Here is a 17,343-nt window from a genome sequence, read left to right as displayed (position 1 = left end):
ACAAGAAACAAAATAACTATTTGAAAGTAAGAATTGAATTGTGTTGATAGCACATAATGCATCCAGTTGAAACTTGGTAAGTAGAAAGAAAGCCAAAAAACATGCGGTTTATAGAAGAACATCTTAACAGCTAGGGGAACTTTTTTCAAATAAAGTTCTCAATATGGACAGTTTTTTCTCGGAGTGGAGCATTAAAGACTAAAAATTAGAGGAAATAAAATCACAACTTGGTTGACTTGAAGGAGTCGCACTCAAACTAATTACTCAGTATCGGGAAAAGAAAAAAAAAATCTAACATTTCATCTGGCCTTTCCCAATTTGGAGGATTGAGAAAGACAAAAGCAATGTCTTCCTCCAGGACCTTGACTCTTTCAAGTCAATGGCCCCAATCATGCACTTTAAGCAAATTTCTAAAATTGGTTTTAGTTTTTCATTTTCATTTTGTGTGCCTGAATATAGAGGAAAAAAAGAGAGAATGAGAGTGAAGATGAGATTCAGAGGGAATATTAGAGGGAAAGATAGGAAGAATGAGTAACAAAAGTGAAAATAAAAACTAAAATCTATTTAAAATTGTTTTTATTTTTGTTATTCCTCCATTCCATCCTTCCCCTCTTATTCAAGCAAATGGAGCAGACTGGAAACGCCCTCCTTTCACGTAGACGCTAGAGGGAAGGACCAAATTTTTTGCAACTTTATGGTCGTAGCAGCACCTAGTTCTAATGTCCAGTACAGTAGCTCTGGCATTAGGGTTAATATATTCTCATACAACAAATCATCGTGGGGACGAAAGGTTTCAATGTCAACAAACTTCTACTTTCACATACAGACAGCAAATTGAACATTAACAGCTGATATTTCATAGTTGCTAAGTATCCATTAAACCACCTAAAACATTGTCATCATTTGCGAGGTGAACATGTAGATCTATTCTTCAATGTCTATTACACAAGTTCGGACCACACTTCTTTTATACATAACAAGAAATACAAGGAAGACAAGCCGACGTACTACATGCCCTCGCTACAAAGCACACTAGCCCATAGCGTACTTCTGGGTCCAGCTCCTAGCGGTTGTCTCGTACTTTGCCCGGTCTGTCTTGTACATATGAGCAATTTCTGGCACCAGGGGATCATCTGGGTTTGGGTCCGTCAACAGGGAACAAATGGATAGCAACACCTGAAATAGGAAACAAGAACCTTTCCCACCCTCTTAAAAACCAGCAGATATAAAAGAGTGAATAGGGTACAAAGCAACCATGCATTAACAAATGAGCCATTCCCAGTCAGTGCCCTCACTCTCAAAATGTTTTGCTACAACAATGGAGAGCAGATCCAGTGGCATATGCTCCTGAATGGAAATCCAGATGAGTGGTACATGGTGAAGATTAATTTATAAATAATTTGTACCCATCTAATTTTCCTAGTAAGCCTACTTCCCAAAAAGATGCTGGACAAAGTATTTAACCAGACACACCACAATCTGGACTTCAGCATGGAAAATATGGGATCTGTGGGGTTCTTCATGGTAATCACCACGCTGGATCCATGTGGACTAGGGAAATTGAAAACCTATATCATATTAAATCATAACAAGGTCATTAAGAGATCAGAACCTTAGATATGGTTAGAGCAGGGCTCCACTGCTCTTTCAAAATGTCAAGGCAGATACTTCCATTGCTGTTGATATTTGGATGAAAGACCTTAGTCCTAAACGCAACCTGCAAAAACAATTAGGTGACAGATATATAACAAGTTAAATTTCATTTAGTGGTTTCTAGAATTTTTTAGCAAAAGCATCGGAGACAATAACACATGATACACAATTAAAATTTCATCCCAAAGGATCAATTTTATCCAAGATCCAATGTGCCTGGAGGGATCAAGAGTATTTTCTCAGGCCATGACCAGCAGAGCCCAAAGTCATACACAGAATCAACCCCGCCAATACAATGGGCAGTCGCTAGGACTAGGCCAAGGTTTCCTGACTTGGTCCAAGACCCAAGCCAACATGCCTGACTTGAGTGCCTAAGGCTTGGCCCTATATGTTTATAACAATAAGAATGTTCAAACACATACTCATACTGTTTAGTAGTTTATAATACAAATGTCTTAAAAGCCCTTGCATGAAGATCTAAGAGTTTATAGGACAAACACTTCATCATCACCACCTACCAAAGCAAACAATTTTGTCTTCCCTATCAATGAGCAACAACTTTGCCACATGCTAAAAACAAATAGACAGAAAATTAAAAAGTTGTGGATGATTAAGATTATTCCATCCAAACATTTAAGGCACACTAAAGAATTCACAAATACTACAGTATTGCAATACCACAACATGATTTAGTGGTTGTGCTCAGAGGTCACTATGCCTATGTCCTGGACCCATTGTCATCCATCTAAACGTTTTCTATACACCAGATATGGTTTCAAAAAGTTATTCAGCCTAACGTATTATTGCTCTTAACATCACTAATTTGATAAAATGTGGTTCCCTTTTCTGTTCTAGTTTCATAGACAGTGAGTTGTAGATTTGGGATTCAATTCAACATTGGTCAAACTGATAAAATTTTAAATAAAATACAAAACAAAACCAGTATTTTTTCAGAAAGTCTGACAAAAATTTACGATGTTTCCCAAAACAATTGGCAGAATGACATAATTTCTCCTCTTCCTTTGGAAGAAGCAAATTTTCTCTGATATGGTTGATGTTTAAGACCAAACCAGTAGTTTTCTCGAAAAGTTCAACAGAAATATATAATTTTTCCCGCTACGGTTGATGTTTAAGACCTCACACATCATTCATTGGATCTCTGGACAATGCATAAATACTAAAAGTCAAACACCCCCAAAAAAAAAAAAACCAAAACGAAAGGGTCAGGGAAAAGGAGGGGGGAGAGAGAGAGAGAGCAAAAGTTACCAAAAACACAAATGGTTGGCATGAAACTAAATTAGAAACTTGTATAAAGCAAAATAAAATTGATGTCATACCTTAGGTGGTTTGAATGGATAATCAGGAGGGAAGTGAATGGTAACTAGAAAGACACCCCCTGCATAAGGACTATCTGGGGGGCCCATTATCGTTGCTTGCCAATGAAACATGTCCTCAGCGACAGGCCCTGTCATCAAAGACAAGTAGTGTACCTCAAAATCGTCTCATAGCAAACAATTACTAATATATTATTATAAATAAATTTATTACACAACGTTCAAATGCATGCCTTATTCAGCAACTAGAAATAATCAAAACGGGTCTGTTTATCTACAAATTCTTCTTACTTCCATAGTTCAGTAAATTCAGAAAGAAAGAAAAAAACCTTTCTTCAAAATTGTTTATCTTTGTGTCTTAGTTCGGACACAACTCAATGTCAGGTCAATGATTATGAACCATGACAAATTCACCATAGGGTGCAATTTCCTTCATATAATAAATAGTATGCACTCTAAACCTTGACACAATTATCTGCATGGCTCAAGTCAAATTTCAATTAGCACATTACAACACCAAAACTTCACAATTTTACAACAATTTTTCCACAAATGACATTTGAAGCAAATCAAACCCGAAATCCCTCCTGAACCAGTGACGAAGAAAAGATACTATATTTCATTGCCTTAGTAACACAAACACTGTAAACATGTAATCAAAAAGATACCAAACCCAAAATTCTTTTTGAAAGAAGATAGCTTCAACTGCAACAAACACAAAACCAAGCAAGCGAACGCGCAAACATAATACATAACAAAATCAAACATTTTACAACGACCCATATCTGCAAAAGAATGAAAATTCACAGATCGAGCTTCGAAAGAAGCTTAGGACCATGAAAAATGAAAGTAAACGCTAAAACCCAAAGAAAAGATAAAATTAAAAACATGGGTTGGAGAAGAAGGAGATTGTACCTGCGCTGCAAGAGGTCGGGGGGTCCTTCTGGAGATCTTTGAGCTCCTTCAAGATCCGTTTTGAAGCCATGGATGAACCTCTTAGATCGTAACGGATCTAAAGGAAGGAAAAGAGCTTAAAGAGGAAGAAGAAAAGAGAACGAACTGGACGAAGTGTACAATAATCAGAGGAAGAGCAAGTGACAGAGAAACATGAATAAAATATTGTATTGTCAGTATGTGCGAGAGAGAGAGAGAAAGAGAGATTCCAAGAGGTTCTGCCTTATGTGAATATGATTCTATGGAATTGAGATTAATTTATGGCCGTTTATTTTGATGACTTCTGTTTGATTATCAATTTCAACGGCGGTGGTTGGATTTGGAAAGTGCTTTAATCATATCGACCTCAAATGGGTGGTTCTGTAGGACCCACTGGACCTACAAAACTCGGACTATATTTGACCACTTGGGCAACTCGGGCAGGTTCGAGGATCAATCTTACCCTAACCCAACCTTCACAATTTGGGCTCTAATCTGGGTTCAGGTTAACTCGAGTTAGGCTTGGATTGGAGTTGAACCAACCCTGCAACACGTCGATATTTCTTGCCTGTAGTATAACTTGATTTCGTTTTTATTAAAAACGATAGTCTAAAATTACTCTAATGTTATGTTTACTAATTTGTGATCGAATTATAAGGAAAACTAATTTGAGGATGAATTAAATTAAGGAGGAATTAGATTGAGAAGAATTATATTTCAGATTCTTATTGAAATTGTTTACTAAATTATATAGATTGAGGAGAGTTAGGTCATCTCCAATAGTGTAGGCTAAATATAGCTGCTTTTCTTTTATGATTTATTCTAGTATTTGTTTTTCTAATTGTCTTAATTAAAATACACTTCATTGATTTAATTGATGTGGCATATAATATGGACATGTTACATCATGTGGTATAGAAATGTGGGATAAAAATGTGGTAAGTGTAGCATTACTCTTTATAATTTTCTAAGGAATAATGTTGGGCTATATTTTTACCGTCATCAACAGTACAAAGCTAAATCATAGCACCCTCAATATTTTATTAGTTTTTAGTATATTCTTTAAATATATTGGATAATTTAATTAAAGTACAATTTTAGACCATATTTAAAATTATTTTAGAAAAAATATATACTTTTCGGATAGAATTTTAGAAAAGAAAAATATTTTCAGACAGGGTAGGATTAATTTAAAAACAACAACAGCCCATCCAAGAAACTAAAACATTAATTTTAAAACAACAATACATTAATTTAAAAACAACAATGAACCTACCCAAGTGGAAGGAAAATCGAATATGATTCATCATTTTTTTCTTCCCTGCCGAAGATCATCGTTGCAATGAGAACTATGTTAGTGAGGAGGATCAACAAAAGCACTAAAATTGAGGGTTTAAAAAGCACATGATAGTCACATATACTCATCATGTTGAATTGTCTCAAACGGAGAAAAACTTGTGTATATTTGTTTATGTTAGGTAATAGTATTATCATATTATGTGACTAAACAGAAACTTTTGTATATATATTTCTGTTATGTGACGGTATTCTGTGACTAAACAGTCCAATTAAAAGATAATATGTATTTAGAATACGAAAACTGATCATCGAAACATGTGACTGTCTTTCTAAGAATCGATTATAGTAAGAAAATATGTACACATGAATAAGTAGTATCTCCAAAGGGCAGATATCATATATTACATTAAAGAGAAACAGATATACCATCACTGTCTCATCGTCTTTGCTTCATTTCCCTTACGACGCACACGCAGGCACTCTTTGCACCATCCATAAGTTGTCTCCCAATTTTATCACATCAATAAAAAGATGCTACACCTTATTTTACAAAAGGAACGAAAAAAGATGTTACACCTTATATGTTTACTTTTTTATTTATCAATCTTTTTTTTTTTCTACAAGAAATGCAGATGGCAAGAACCCAAAGACTCCAACTTCGAATCCATCAACAACAACCATAAGAAAGAAGCTTTATAATATGAAGGGAAAAAGAAAAAAAAATGAAACTGATAAATAATTAAATTAAACAAACAAATAAATAAAACTCAATTCCCAGGCCCCTTCTGAACTGATATTCCAATTGCATCATAATGATCCAAAGCTTAACACAGGGACAAATGTTAGCCTGTTTTTAAGATGATATTTGCTCCCTCCAATTCTTTTTTGTAAAGGCTCATTATAAATATTAAAGATAGATTAGGGAGATAATCCATTCTTTACTCTTTGGTTACAAATGTGTGGGCTTGAAAAATTGCAGCATCCTCCAGCTGACCAACTCTCTCTTCTACCATCAGCCTTGACACATATCAACGAATGTTGATCCTGCAATCAAATCAACAGACCCAGAAATTAATTAAGATCATTAGTGTATTCAATACTCAATTTGACGCATCAACTTGAAGAGTACACGCTGCTAAATATACGGACACATACGAAGAGGATCATACGAGCAAATCTACACAAAAGGATTTGATCATGAAACTAACAAATGGTCTACAAATATTATGTTACAACTGTCTCCTAGAAAACCTAGGATTAACAAGGAAATTAACATAGGAAAACAACAAAGTTTCCAAAAACTGTAAGAATTGGATTTTGGACTAATAAACGACGTCGGATGCCCGAAAAAAGCCCATAAGTGTCTATATAAATTACATCAGTATCCACTTGATATTGTCACACACACAATCTCTTGTGATTTACATTTGGCAATAATCTTCTTCTATTTGCCATTCAGATACCATTGGCTTGAACCCATTATTTTCAAGTAATTTATGAATGTAATAAGTCGTACTAAGAAAAAGTGAACCCGTCAACCCTAACAGTTAAAGAAATGTTATTATTAACTACGAAAATCTAAAACATGAAGGCACATGCAAAAATCAAAATAAAAAATAAAAACAAAATAGCATACCATTTGAAGGCATTGATGGTGCACTTGGGCATGTCTCCAGCATCCACATGCTTCAACCTCACACCACCACACAACACATTGATCTGCATCGTCCCCACCCTCCACCCTTGGATCACATACCCAATCCTCGTCTTCCCCTCCAGCGCCACCTTTATCTCCTTGCTCTTGAACTGCCCCAGCAGCTTCTTCCCCACCGGCTGCTCCACTACCTTGTTCCTCACCCCGCTCTCCACCTTCACGTACGTCGTGTTCCGGTGCCGCTGCGTAAACCCCTTCACCTCCTTTGTACCTATCCCCAATCCGCCGTCGTTCTCGTCCCCGATGCTCAGCGACATCTCGAACCCCTCGCTGTAGTAAATGTCCAATTTGGGATTTGGGTTCTTCACTTCCACGCTCGTCACCGCCTGGACGTCGAGGTGGGTCCCGTCGGACTTCGAAACGGCGTCGAATTTGGGGATCTGGAACGATATCAAGTAGAAGGCCGGGAGGCGCGGGTCGAAGAGGAGGTAGAAGATCCCGCCGGCGAGGGCGACGAGGATGACGACGATGAGGAGGAAGGCGCAGAAGACGCAGCAGCATATTTTGCAGCAGCTGCCCCCTCGTTTTTTCTGCTTTTGGCGGAGAGTAGGAGGGTAGACGGGTTTTCGGGCGGCGGTGGACCGGGTACGGGTTGGCCAGGGTAGTTTGGGGTCCTATAACCCGGGGGTTTCTGGAGCACTGGTTTAACCGGGGATTTTTGGGCCATTTATTTCTCTGCTCTTAAATGTGGTTCCTCTGTTTCGGGTAATTTTGCAGAGGAAAAAAAACAGAGAACCTCAAAATGTGATTGAGATTGAATGAATTTGCAGACAAATTGCGATTAATTTATGAATGTGGATTGAATTTCAAAGGAATTGGATTAATGGGTATTGAAACTAATCGCAAGGACAGGGAAAAAGTGGGAACAAAACCTTACAAATGGACATGAACGAGAAGAGAGTGGCAGCTCATTTTTTAAAACAGAGGAATTTGAAATTTCAAAATTTCTGATGAATTGGGTGGTGCAAAGAGGAAAATATAAAAATGGGTTGTGAAATCTGTGGGGAAATGGTGAATGGAGAAGAAAGGAAGCGAAGGTGTTTTTCGTTTTTTGTTGTTCTTATTTCTCGGGAAATCGGATCAGGAAGACAAGGTCGTTCAATTTATGAGAAGGAGATAAAAGAGATAGGGATAGAGACACAGGGACGGGTAAGCAGTAAGGTTGGGCTCAGTCTCGGGTCGGGGCTCCTGCAATTTAAGCGCGAGATTCACGCGCGCCGTTTAGATTCTGACCTGGCGCTATGAATTTTGGACATTTGGTGGTGTTTTTTCGATGAAATGGTTTTTTACTTCGTGAAATCGTTGGGTTGCTTCGTTGGTTGAATGTTATGCTTGAATGGCCAAAAGCCGGGGAAGGCTGGTGTACGTTAGAATTTGAAAACAAGTTTGTTTTTGTTTTTTTGTTTGTTTTTGTTTTTGTTTTTTTTTCATTTCAAAGGGTAAGAATGAAAGCAAAAAAAATCTAACCCTCAAGAACAACAAAAGGTGTGGCTTGAAGTTGAAAATGAGAGGTTCCCGCAGAAAATTTTAGAGGTGACATTTTAGACCGAAAAACAGCAAAAATCAACAGATATTATACCGCATTGGAACCGCAATAGTTAAAAACCGACCGAAAATTGCAATTTTAGAAACCGAATAGCAATTGCGATTGCGGTTGCAGTATATGATTTTGGCAACTCCCGGTTATAGCAAACCGCAAATATATATATTTTTTAAATTGTATTTTAGTAGTTAGATGTTGTGTTTTAATTTGGTTGAGTTTAATCTACTTTATAAATAAACCCAATCTTAGACATGTATTTATAAAAAAACTTTTATGTCAACTCAAAAGTCAACTTTTTGGGTGTGTTTATAAATGGGTTTTGAGTGTGTGTAATGATGGGTTTTAGGTGTGTTTATAAAGTGTTTTGGGTGTTGGGTTTTTATAATTTCTTTTGTGTTCCCTTTAATCTACTATTAATATGTATTGTGTTATAGATGGAGTTTAGCCACACTAACACACCTAATCCCCCAAACACAAACCGATACATCTGAAACACAACCTCCACTCCAACTCATAAAGAAGAGGCTTCTTCTTATAATAAAATCCACTCACCACCATCTACACTTGAGTTCTCCTTTTGGTTTGTAACTTTAATTAACTTTGAATTGGAATTTTTTTTTAGGTTGTGAATACTTGAGAAAGTTGAGGTTGAAGGTTGTGAATTTATATATGCTTGAGAAGTTGAGGTTGTAAATTTATTTCTTTAGATTGTGAATTTATATTTTTTTGTTAAAGTATGCTTGAACTCAAAAAGCTTCAAAAGAAGCATCAAACCTAGGCTTAAAAGTGTGGACAAATGAATTTTTATGACACAAAAAGACCACACTTAAATATCTAAAATTGTCTAATTTAGGCCCAAAATATTCAAATCAGTTTAAACCATTAATTCACGGTAACCGACCGATTTTTTTGCAGTAAACCGCAAATAATCGGTCAGTTTGCGATTTGGGGAAAAATTCGCAGTTACCAAACCGCAACCACCCCTAGAAAATTTAGTCCACCACCACCAATGCAAATTTAAAACTCAATTTGAATGCTTGCCAGTCTTCCTATATATTAGTTGGGAACTATATATCAATCACTGTATGAAGTAACAATCAAATGTTTAACCCATAAAATGTGTTAATAAATTTAGTACGCTAATTGTGACGTGTTAAAACTATAATTTTTCGATTATAAAAGTATATATATAGAGATTTAGGGTTTGCATCCAAACATCAGCCTATGATTTCGGCTGAAGCAAGCTACTATAGTACGTAATGCAATCACATAGGCATCTCGACCACATAACATAATAGCTTGAAGTGATGGTTGACGAGGCAAATTATAGAGTGGCAATTATTTATGTGTTACTATTAGAGTTTCTTTTTCTTCCCAAAGGTAGCTCAGTTGCGTGCTCATATGAACTTATTTGACTAATTGATAAGTAATGTCAACAACAATAGTGACAGATTTCCAATTCATACGAAACATAAAAAATAGTCCAATTAATTTCAATTTTGATTGGTCGAAAACCAAGTCTTTTTTTAATTTGCTCTTCACATTATTATTTTTGTGATCTTTCATTGGCGGAGTCACATACAGACCTAAGTGGTTATGGTTCCTCCAATTTAAATGTGGTTCATAAATGTAAAAATATTTATAATATTTCGTGGAAAAATTTGCAAATGATGGCTCCAATTAAGTTAGAGATTTTCTATTTAAACCCCACACTTCTCTTAGTTCACCCCATGTTCTAAGTTCACCCCAACTTTTAATTTAAATTTTCACAATTTCTAAGTAAACCCCACTATCTTCCCAAACAAACCTTAAATACACCCCAAGTTGAAAAAATAAGAAATAAAAGAGATTTTCTATTTAAACCCCACAAGCTACCTTTAGAGAAGAAAATAAGTTTATTTATTTGTATGGTGGGTTTGGGGCTGTATGAGTTAGGAAAGTGGGGCTGCTCGGTGTTTAAAAGTTGAAGACATGGAAAATTGGTTTTCCAGAAAGCTTATTACTTGTGTTGCTTGTGTCACTGATATTTTCTTATGATTATATATGTTTTGTGTCAATAGGTCCTGCATTGTTAGTTGACGTTCCGAGGGATAAGAACATAACTGGTATGTATTTTTTCTTCTGGCTATCTATTCTCCATGTGGATGAAAGCATAGCCTGCTGTTTCAGTTGATATGTCCTTATCATTCTGCCCCAATATGCATACAAATACATAGACCATGTCTACTGTTGAAGCAGCAATCGAAAGGCCGGATACGTTAGCCTTTTGGTTGCTAAACAAACTCTACTTATAAATAAGTGAGGAGAACATATCATGTATTTTTTGAAAGATGGTGTAACCTAATAATATATATAAAAGTTTACAAAACCCAGTAAGTCGGATGAAAATAAAACTATTGTGACAAAACATCTAATAGTAAGGGATCAATATACATCAAGATCTACATCAAATGAGTATAGGATGTAGAAGAGTTTGTATTTTTTTTAAACTTAATTTGAAGAGTTGTGGGGTGTGTGGGGTGTGTGTATAGATGTATTAGGGTTAAGTATTAAGTTGGTTGACCTTTTTTGTCTTTTTACACAATAATAAAACTTACAGCTTAATGATTTAAGTATTGGGGTGAACTAAGAGAAGTGTATGGTTTAAATAGAAAAAATCTTAAGTTATTAACATTCTTGACCAATTTATTTTTCAAGAATTAAATTGAGAAGGGAAAGTAAAGCATCTAACGAGGAGAAAGGGCCACCGTGCAACATTGGTTTTGGGTTTAATACTGTCACGATATTTACAGGCGGGAAAGGACAAGGAGAGCAAACAATGAGACAGTTCCAAATAAACTCATTGCTTAGTCTTACTAATTATACAAATTTATAAATAAACCCAATCCTAGGCATGTATTTATAAAAAAATCAAAGCACTATTTAAACATAGAAACACACCCAAAATCAACCCAAAAGTCAACTTTTTGGGTGCGTTTATAAATGGGTTTTGAGTGTGTGTAATGATGGGTTTTGGGTGTGTTTATATGTTTAAATAGTGCTTGGGTTTTTTTATAATTTCAACCCCCATTTTGGGTGTTTTAGTGAAACTCCCTACTAATTATTTAAATATAATATGGAACACAACTCATATCAACAATCAGAGTGGCGCAGCGGAAGCGTGGTGGGCCCATAACCCACAGGTCCCAGGATCGAAACCTGGCTCTGATATGAGTGGCTTCCGATTTTAACTTTTTTGTCCTGGGTCCAAGTTTTGCAATATTTCTCCTTTATACTAATTATATTTCCTTTTTCAACATTACCTTCTTTCACATCACGGAAACTATACTTCACCCAATTCATCAGTGCCAAATACCCTTTTTTTTTCTTTTTCTTTTTAATATCATGATTAGGAAACTATCTAATTTTAATTTCCCTTTAAGCATTATTTGTCAAGTTTTGCATAGATGTTACAATATGTAACAAAAACCATGGATGAAATTACAAGGTTTTAACTTTTAACCACCTCCCACTCCTTCACAGAGAAATTAAAGGATGATTAGGTACTGGCTTTGCTGCTTGGTAGGCAGCTCGTGTGAGGCAATAGATTTGAATGCTTGCCAGTCTCCTTCTATATTAGTATATCAATCAACTGTACATGTATATAGTAACAACCAAATGTTTAACCCATAAAATTAAGATTAAAAACAACAACAGTGTATAGTGACACATTTCCAATTTCGTACCCACAAACTTTTGTACAAAATATTTGGCCTAAACGCTAGAAACCTTTCTCCAACATCTAAATTTCACAACTCATTTTTAAGTACCCTCTATAGCGGTGATAATCGGTGCACTCATCATCCGGACATTTGCGATTGGGCTGCGAACAAATTGTCTGTACATGTACGTAAGTACCCAAAGGAGAATCTGGAGGAAACTGCTCCTGGTATTGCCCTACCTATATTTCAAAGTCCTCAGCATTAAAGGTCCTAAATGAGAGATTAATACAAAGAAAGTGAATGAAAGTGACCGTGAAACCAACCAGACCGAGGAGCCTTACATTATTATTCAGGCACACTCGAGAAGAAGGAAAGATTGAAAAAGTAGGGAGGGAGGGAACCATTTTATTTCAGCAATGACATTGACTGGACAGATTTTACAGAGAGATTTATGTGATGGCTCCAACTGAGTTATTAACATTTTTGACCAATTGATTTTTCAAGAATTAAATTGAGAAGGGAAAGTAAAGCATCTAACGAGGAGAAGGTCACAAAAGGAAAAAAACAATTGATACAGTATCAACGATCAGTACCACCAGTGAATAGGATAGAACGGAAGAACTCCAGTCAATATCTAAAAATTAAAAAAGATCTATCATTCTATTATGGTATCAAATGTATGGTTTCCGTTGGTGCAAATCCAATCACCTCAATTTAAAATTTTAAAATTTAAGATGAGAAAGAATTCTCCATTGATAGCAAATGGCATCCATTAAGCAGGGGAAATCCTATTTTAAAAAGCAGAAAAATTCTGCCTCACTCTTGCAAGAACGGACGAACAGGGTCAGCTACCCATCGTGCAACATTGGTTTTGGGTTTAAGACTGTCACGATATTTACAGGCGGGGAAGGAGAGCAAACAATGACACAGTTTTACTCATTATTTAAATACAGTATTGAACACAATTAATCTCAACAATCAGAGTGGCGCAGCGGAAGCGTGGTGGGCCCATAACCCACAGGTCCCAGGATCGAAACCTGGCTCTGATATGAGTAGCTTCCAATTTAACCTTTTTTTCCTTTTAACCATTATTTTTCAAACAAAAACCATGTAAGAAATTACAAGGTTTTTAACTACCTCCCACCCTTTCACAGAGAAATTAAAAGATAGAGAGGAAGGTTCTGAGTGTTACATTTCAAGATTTTTTATAAGCTAGAACAGGACCCTTCTACAATCTCAGCTAGCAGCCTAGTCCAACAAAAACTAAAGCACTTTACCCTAATAACTCTGTACTGTTCTTCAAAAACCTCCCTTCTAGAGATCAAGGTGCTCACTACAGAAACTTGAAGGCACAACTGATAGCTGCAACCGCCCTGTCCATTCCTCGCCTGGCTTCAAGGTGATAGGTTTCTCGATTGCTGCCCCGTCCACGCAAAGCATCTGTTTGTACTCCTCATCGCCAAAATCAACCATAGATTTCGATTTCTTCTCCCATGGATTCCAAACAGCTGTACATGGGGAAACAAAATTGTAAACAGAAAGTCAAATATAATATCACCATCATATATATATATCTTGGGAGGGTAATGTAACAGATTTACACAGCAAGTCAAGTCATCTTTACGTTCGAGCTTGTCAAGAGAAGACTTGGATAGTTGAATATAAAATCTCAACTATCCAATTCTTTCAAAGTTACTGGTTGGCAAAATAACATTGAATAGCTAACTTTCCATAAATACAAAAAGTTGATAAAAATGTAAAAAAGTTAAATATATGCCAGCTTACAAACATCTGGTAGTCCTTCCTTTCTGATTACATATGTCCGCTTTTTCTCATGATCAAGGACTGCAATTACATTTGGCGAACTTAGATACAGACGACTGACCTGCCGCGAGAAAGTTTTTGTATCTATAAGCCAAGGCCTTCATATTGCATCAACAATACTTGCAAGAAAGCAAAATAAGCTAATCTTTATTTCAAGCAGATCATAGCGTGGACACTTGATGAGTTTGTAGGAAAAATATTATGAACATAATGCTGTTCTTCCATGCTATTTTCAGTTGATATCACAGTACGCAGAAAGGAAATAATGACTGGTTTGTCAACTACTAATATTTCAGAGTAACCTTTAGATTTGATTAAAAACTTTTAGAAATAACTGTACCATGAGTAAGACAATGAATTAAGTGTACAAATGGATAACCTTTTCACAGAAAAGTGAAAAGAATTCACCATTTTGTTACAGTTGGCGAACATTTGTCATTCCTTTACATTTCCTGCCCAACAAAATCAAGGGCAGCTGTGCTGGACATCTTGTTCACTAACATGTGATTTTCCAACTCTAGGGTTTCCTGCATTATATGTAAAGCAATTTCATTTCATGTACACAAACTAGAAACAATTTACCTCAGATTCAAAAGTTATGGCATCTCCTTGTTCTGTAAAACGTTTTCTTTCGCAAAGGTCGTCTAAGTAATCAAGTGTCTCCAGCCCTTCTATCCTCACCTCACTAAGGACAGAAGTCATTTTCACATAAATAAATCAAATTGCAAGAGTTTAATGGAACCACATGTGCAACAACCAAACAGCAGATGATTGTGAATTCAATTATATAAAGTGCTACATACCTTATGTCAGAAACCAAAAAATAAGTGTGGTAGGCGAACGAGAAACTGAACGGCTTGCCATTGACATTCCTAACTCGTGATGTCAGGGTCAGATCTCCACTTGTTGCAAGAGACACCCTAAGGCGAAACTCAAAGCTGGAAAGGGAACAAAGAAATGAGAAGACAATTTTATGGGTTCTAACTAAATTCTTTTAATAATTAACATTCTGTTATGACTTCAAGTCATTTATTTATTATTAACTAAATCCTTCCAATAATTAACATATTGTTACGCGGATACAAACTTCAATCAACAGGGAGGAAAAAAATAGTTACTAGTTTTATTTAAGAAGGCAGCATCAAAGCTCATACCTATGAGGCCAGCACTTCAGGTCATCTTCAGATGGTTTAAGCAGTAGATCAATGAAGGATTTTCCATGGGAATAATTTGGGGGATGCAGCTGAGGATTATCATCAATTGCCCAGACCTTGTTCCTCGCAAAACCATGCTGTTCAAGTGATCCACAGTTCCCAAACTTCAAACGCATCAAGGTAAAAAACATCAGATGGAGTTTTCATTTTTTGAAAAAAGTATCATTGTATAGAAGAATAGTTGATAATACCTGCGGAAAACAAATGGGAATTCCTCCTCGCATTGCTTTTGGAGGCTTGAAGATTGCCTATGGTTGATGAACCACATGTTAAAAGAATCTTTTGTGTACATCTATAGTGGGTAAGACATGTTTTCAACTCTTATTGTCACAATTCATTGTATCAAATGTCAGCCCCTACATCTCTTGCATAAAACAGAAAATGAAATTGAAAATTTGCTCCAACAGGAAACTGATTACAACCACATTCATCAACTATCAACTATCAACTAGCACCGGTTTGGATAATCCCAAAACAGAGTACTCAGTCAACCCAGTTTTACTTCATGTCCAGTCTAAGTTGTGCATAAAACATTAGTTCTTGACCAGTCAACCAAGTCATATGAATTGAGAACTCTAGTTTGACCTGGAAAATCTACAACCCCTGAAATCTGGCAGTTTACATATTTTGTGATTACTCATCTGAATAATTACACAGAAAAAAATATTTGTTCAATCACAGAATTATAAAAAGAACAATAGAAAGAGAGGATGGAAAATACATACAGTTGGAATTGAAAATTTTACCTTACTACTAGTGAATAGGAGTTCTTCCCCGTGCTTATTCCTCCAGGATGTGACCTGTCCTCCATGTAAGCTAACCTATATTATCAGAAGAAAAATCCTTAATCCCAAGCTCACTAAACACCCCACTAATACAGAAACCAAAATGGTATTTGACCACAATTTCTCTCCCATTACAAATTAAAAATTGAAGGATGATTCTAAATTGAATGCTTCGAACACAATCAACTTACCCGGGCTGAAGCCCCTTGTTGGTTCTGAAGCAGGACTTGTTCTACCCCATTCCAATCCTTTGTAATCTCAATTGCTGCCTTATAATCCCAATCTGCTGCTGAATGCCCCATTTTGTAAAAACAGACAGAATTCTACCTCTCTAACTCTGCTATCTTAATTAGACACCTTGTGCCTTCCAAGCTCTAACCAAACCTCTCTAAAACAAAGGACACTGGCAGTGATGGATTAAAAGCAGCAAGAGTTCCACAGATATTGTTAAAGATCTAAACTTAACCAAACACCTAAACCTGTAATAAAGCAGTGATCTTTTCAATTAAAAGAGAAACCCCAACTACCATTACTTCTCAGATCCAGAAAACTCGACTTGTAGATAACCCCAAAATGCTAATGCCTGTAAAATGTCATTGAAAACGTAAAGTCCAAATCCAGAAACCAAAGAAGTGAAATTTGGCAGCTGCACAGGAAACCTCCAATACCTACCTAAATTTCATAAAAGAAAGTCTCCAGATATTTGCAATATATCATCAGATGAAGACAATGAATTTAATCCAGGATAAAGGGCTAAAATCCAAATATGTATTTCTCAACTGTGACATACCTTTTTTTCTTTCAAAAACCCATCAAAGGAAAAGAGAACAAAAAGAACTCATTTCCATCAAGAAGAACTGTATCTGGAATTACTCTAAGCTACCCTATAAGTCTAACTTGTAATAAAACCCACCAAGAATGACATCAAAAACTAGAATAAGCAAGTCCCTAAAAGTCAGAAACTTTCCGGCAGAAGCCTCTTTTAAGTACGTCACATGAACCAAACGACTCAAAACTTTCAATCTACACAATGCCCACTCAAGTCAAGACCTTGAATTTGAAAGAACACCAAAACTGAGACCATGTTCAGGTGTTAAGGCAACCCTTTTTCCTAGGTAGGAAGCATTCAGTGTATGTATGGGACTTGCTATTAATAATCTAGAAGAAACTAATGCTTAAAGAAACCCAAAAGAAATGGGAAATAAAAAAGATAAATTATAAAAGAAACAAAGGTGTAGGGGGGGAGGGGGCAGGATCGTGGAAGCTTGGGAAGATGTGAATAAAAATGGGAGGTGTGTTTTGATGATAAGGAGGAAAAGAGCAGTATTTGTTCTTCTGTTGCT

The 17,343-nt window shown here is 36.2% G+C and overlaps 3 protein-coding genes and 2 non-coding genes across 6 annotated transcripts; 2 read left to right on the top strand and 3 right to left on the bottom strand.

Moving 5' to 3' along the window:
* Window positions 1-834: 834 nt before the first annotated feature.
* LOC103332277 (ubiquitin-conjugating enzyme E2-17 kDa-like) lies at window positions 835-4,135 on the bottom strand. Its single transcript, XM_008235000.2, has 4 exons — window positions 3,903-4,135; window positions 2,991-3,118; window positions 1,613-1,717; window positions 835-1,176 (listed from the first exon to the last, which is right to left on the bottom strand). The coding sequence occupies exons 1-4, from the start codon at window positions 3,970-3,972 to the stop codon at window positions 1,033-1,035; spliced, it is 447 nt and encodes a 148-aa protein (XP_008233222.1). The 5' UTR covers window positions 3,973-4,135; the 3' UTR covers window positions 835-1,032.
* A 1,406-nt stretch (window positions 4,136-5,541) lies between these two features.
* On the bottom strand, window positions 5,542-7,603 carry LOC103332278 (late embryogenesis abundant hydroxyproline-rich glycoprotein family protein). Its single transcript, XM_008235001.3, is given in 3 exon segments — window positions 5,542-6,263; window positions 6,856-7,511; window positions 7,514-7,603. Coding segments are annotated over 3 exon segments (759 nt in total). The 5' UTR covers window positions 7,601-7,603; the 3' UTR covers window positions 5,542-6,247.
* Window positions 7,604-11,614: 4,011 nt separating this feature from the next.
* Window positions 11,615-11,686, top strand: TRNAM-CAU (transfer RNA methionine (anticodon CAU)). Its single transcript has one exon. It is a non-coding gene; the product is annotated as a tRNA-Met (tRNA).
* Window positions 11,687-13,087: 1,401 nt separating this feature from the next.
* Window positions 13,088-17,343, bottom strand: LOC103332280 (putative glucose-6-phosphate 1-epimerase). Of its 2 annotated transcripts, none has more exons than XM_008235002.2 (8): window positions 16,192-17,343; window positions 15,962-16,036; window positions 15,407-15,463; window positions 15,156-15,319; window positions 14,805-14,939; window positions 14,584-14,686; window positions 13,963-14,062; window positions 13,088-13,685 (listed from the first exon to the last, which is right to left on the bottom strand). In XM_008235002.2, exons 1-8 carry the CDS (start codon window positions 16,300-16,302, stop codon window positions 13,492-13,494), a joined length of 939 nt encoding a protein of 312 aa, XP_008233224.2. In that variant the 5' UTR covers window positions 16,303-17,343; the 3' UTR covers window positions 13,088-13,491. The 2 variants fall into 2 exon arrangements, with proteins under 2 accessions (XP_008233224.2, XP_088908190.1); XM_089052064.1 differs by having other exon boundaries at window positions 13,630-13,854; window positions 13,940-14,062; window positions 16,192-17,332.
* Window positions 13,155-13,226, top strand: TRNAM-CAU (transfer RNA methionine (anticodon CAU)). Its single transcript has one exon. It is a non-coding gene; the product is annotated as a tRNA-Met (tRNA).

The sequence above is a fragment of the Prunus mume genome, linkage group LG5 (genome assembly GCF_029339155.1).
Source record: "Prunus mume cultivar Tortuosa linkage group LG5, ASM2933915v1, whole genome shotgun sequence".
Taxonomy (NCBI): Eukaryota; Viridiplantae; Streptophyta; class Magnoliopsida; order Rosales; family Rosaceae; genus Prunus; species Prunus mume.
The sequence above is the reverse complement of the archived record's forward strand: the minus strand, read 5'-3'. Positions and strand labels throughout refer to the sequence as shown.

Coding starts and splice junctions, on each gene's coding strand:
- LOC103332277 (XM_008235000.2), bottom strand. CDS start 3,972: ATGGCTTCAAAACGGATCTTGAAGGAGCTCAAAGATCTCCAGAAGGAC. Junction 3,119..3,902: donor CCCGACCTCTTGCAGCGCAG/GTACAATCTCCT, acceptor CTTTGATGACAG/GGCCTGTCGCTGAGGACATG. Junction 1,177..1,612: donor CTGCTCTAACCATATCTAAG/GTTCTGATCTCT, acceptor TTCCTATTTCAG/GTGTTGCTATCCATTTGTTC.
- LOC103332280 (XM_008235002.2), bottom strand. CDS start 16,302: ATGGGGCATTCAGCAGCAGATTGGGATTATAAGGCAGCAATTGAGATT. Junction 15,320..15,406: donor TTCCCATTTGTTTTCCGCAG/GTATTATCAACT, acceptor ATGCGTTTGAAG/TTTGGGAACTGTGGATCACT. Junction 14,063..14,583: donor CCATAACTTTTGAATCTGAG/GTAAATTGTTTC, acceptor TTCTCGCGGCAG/GTCAGTCGTCTGTATCTAAG.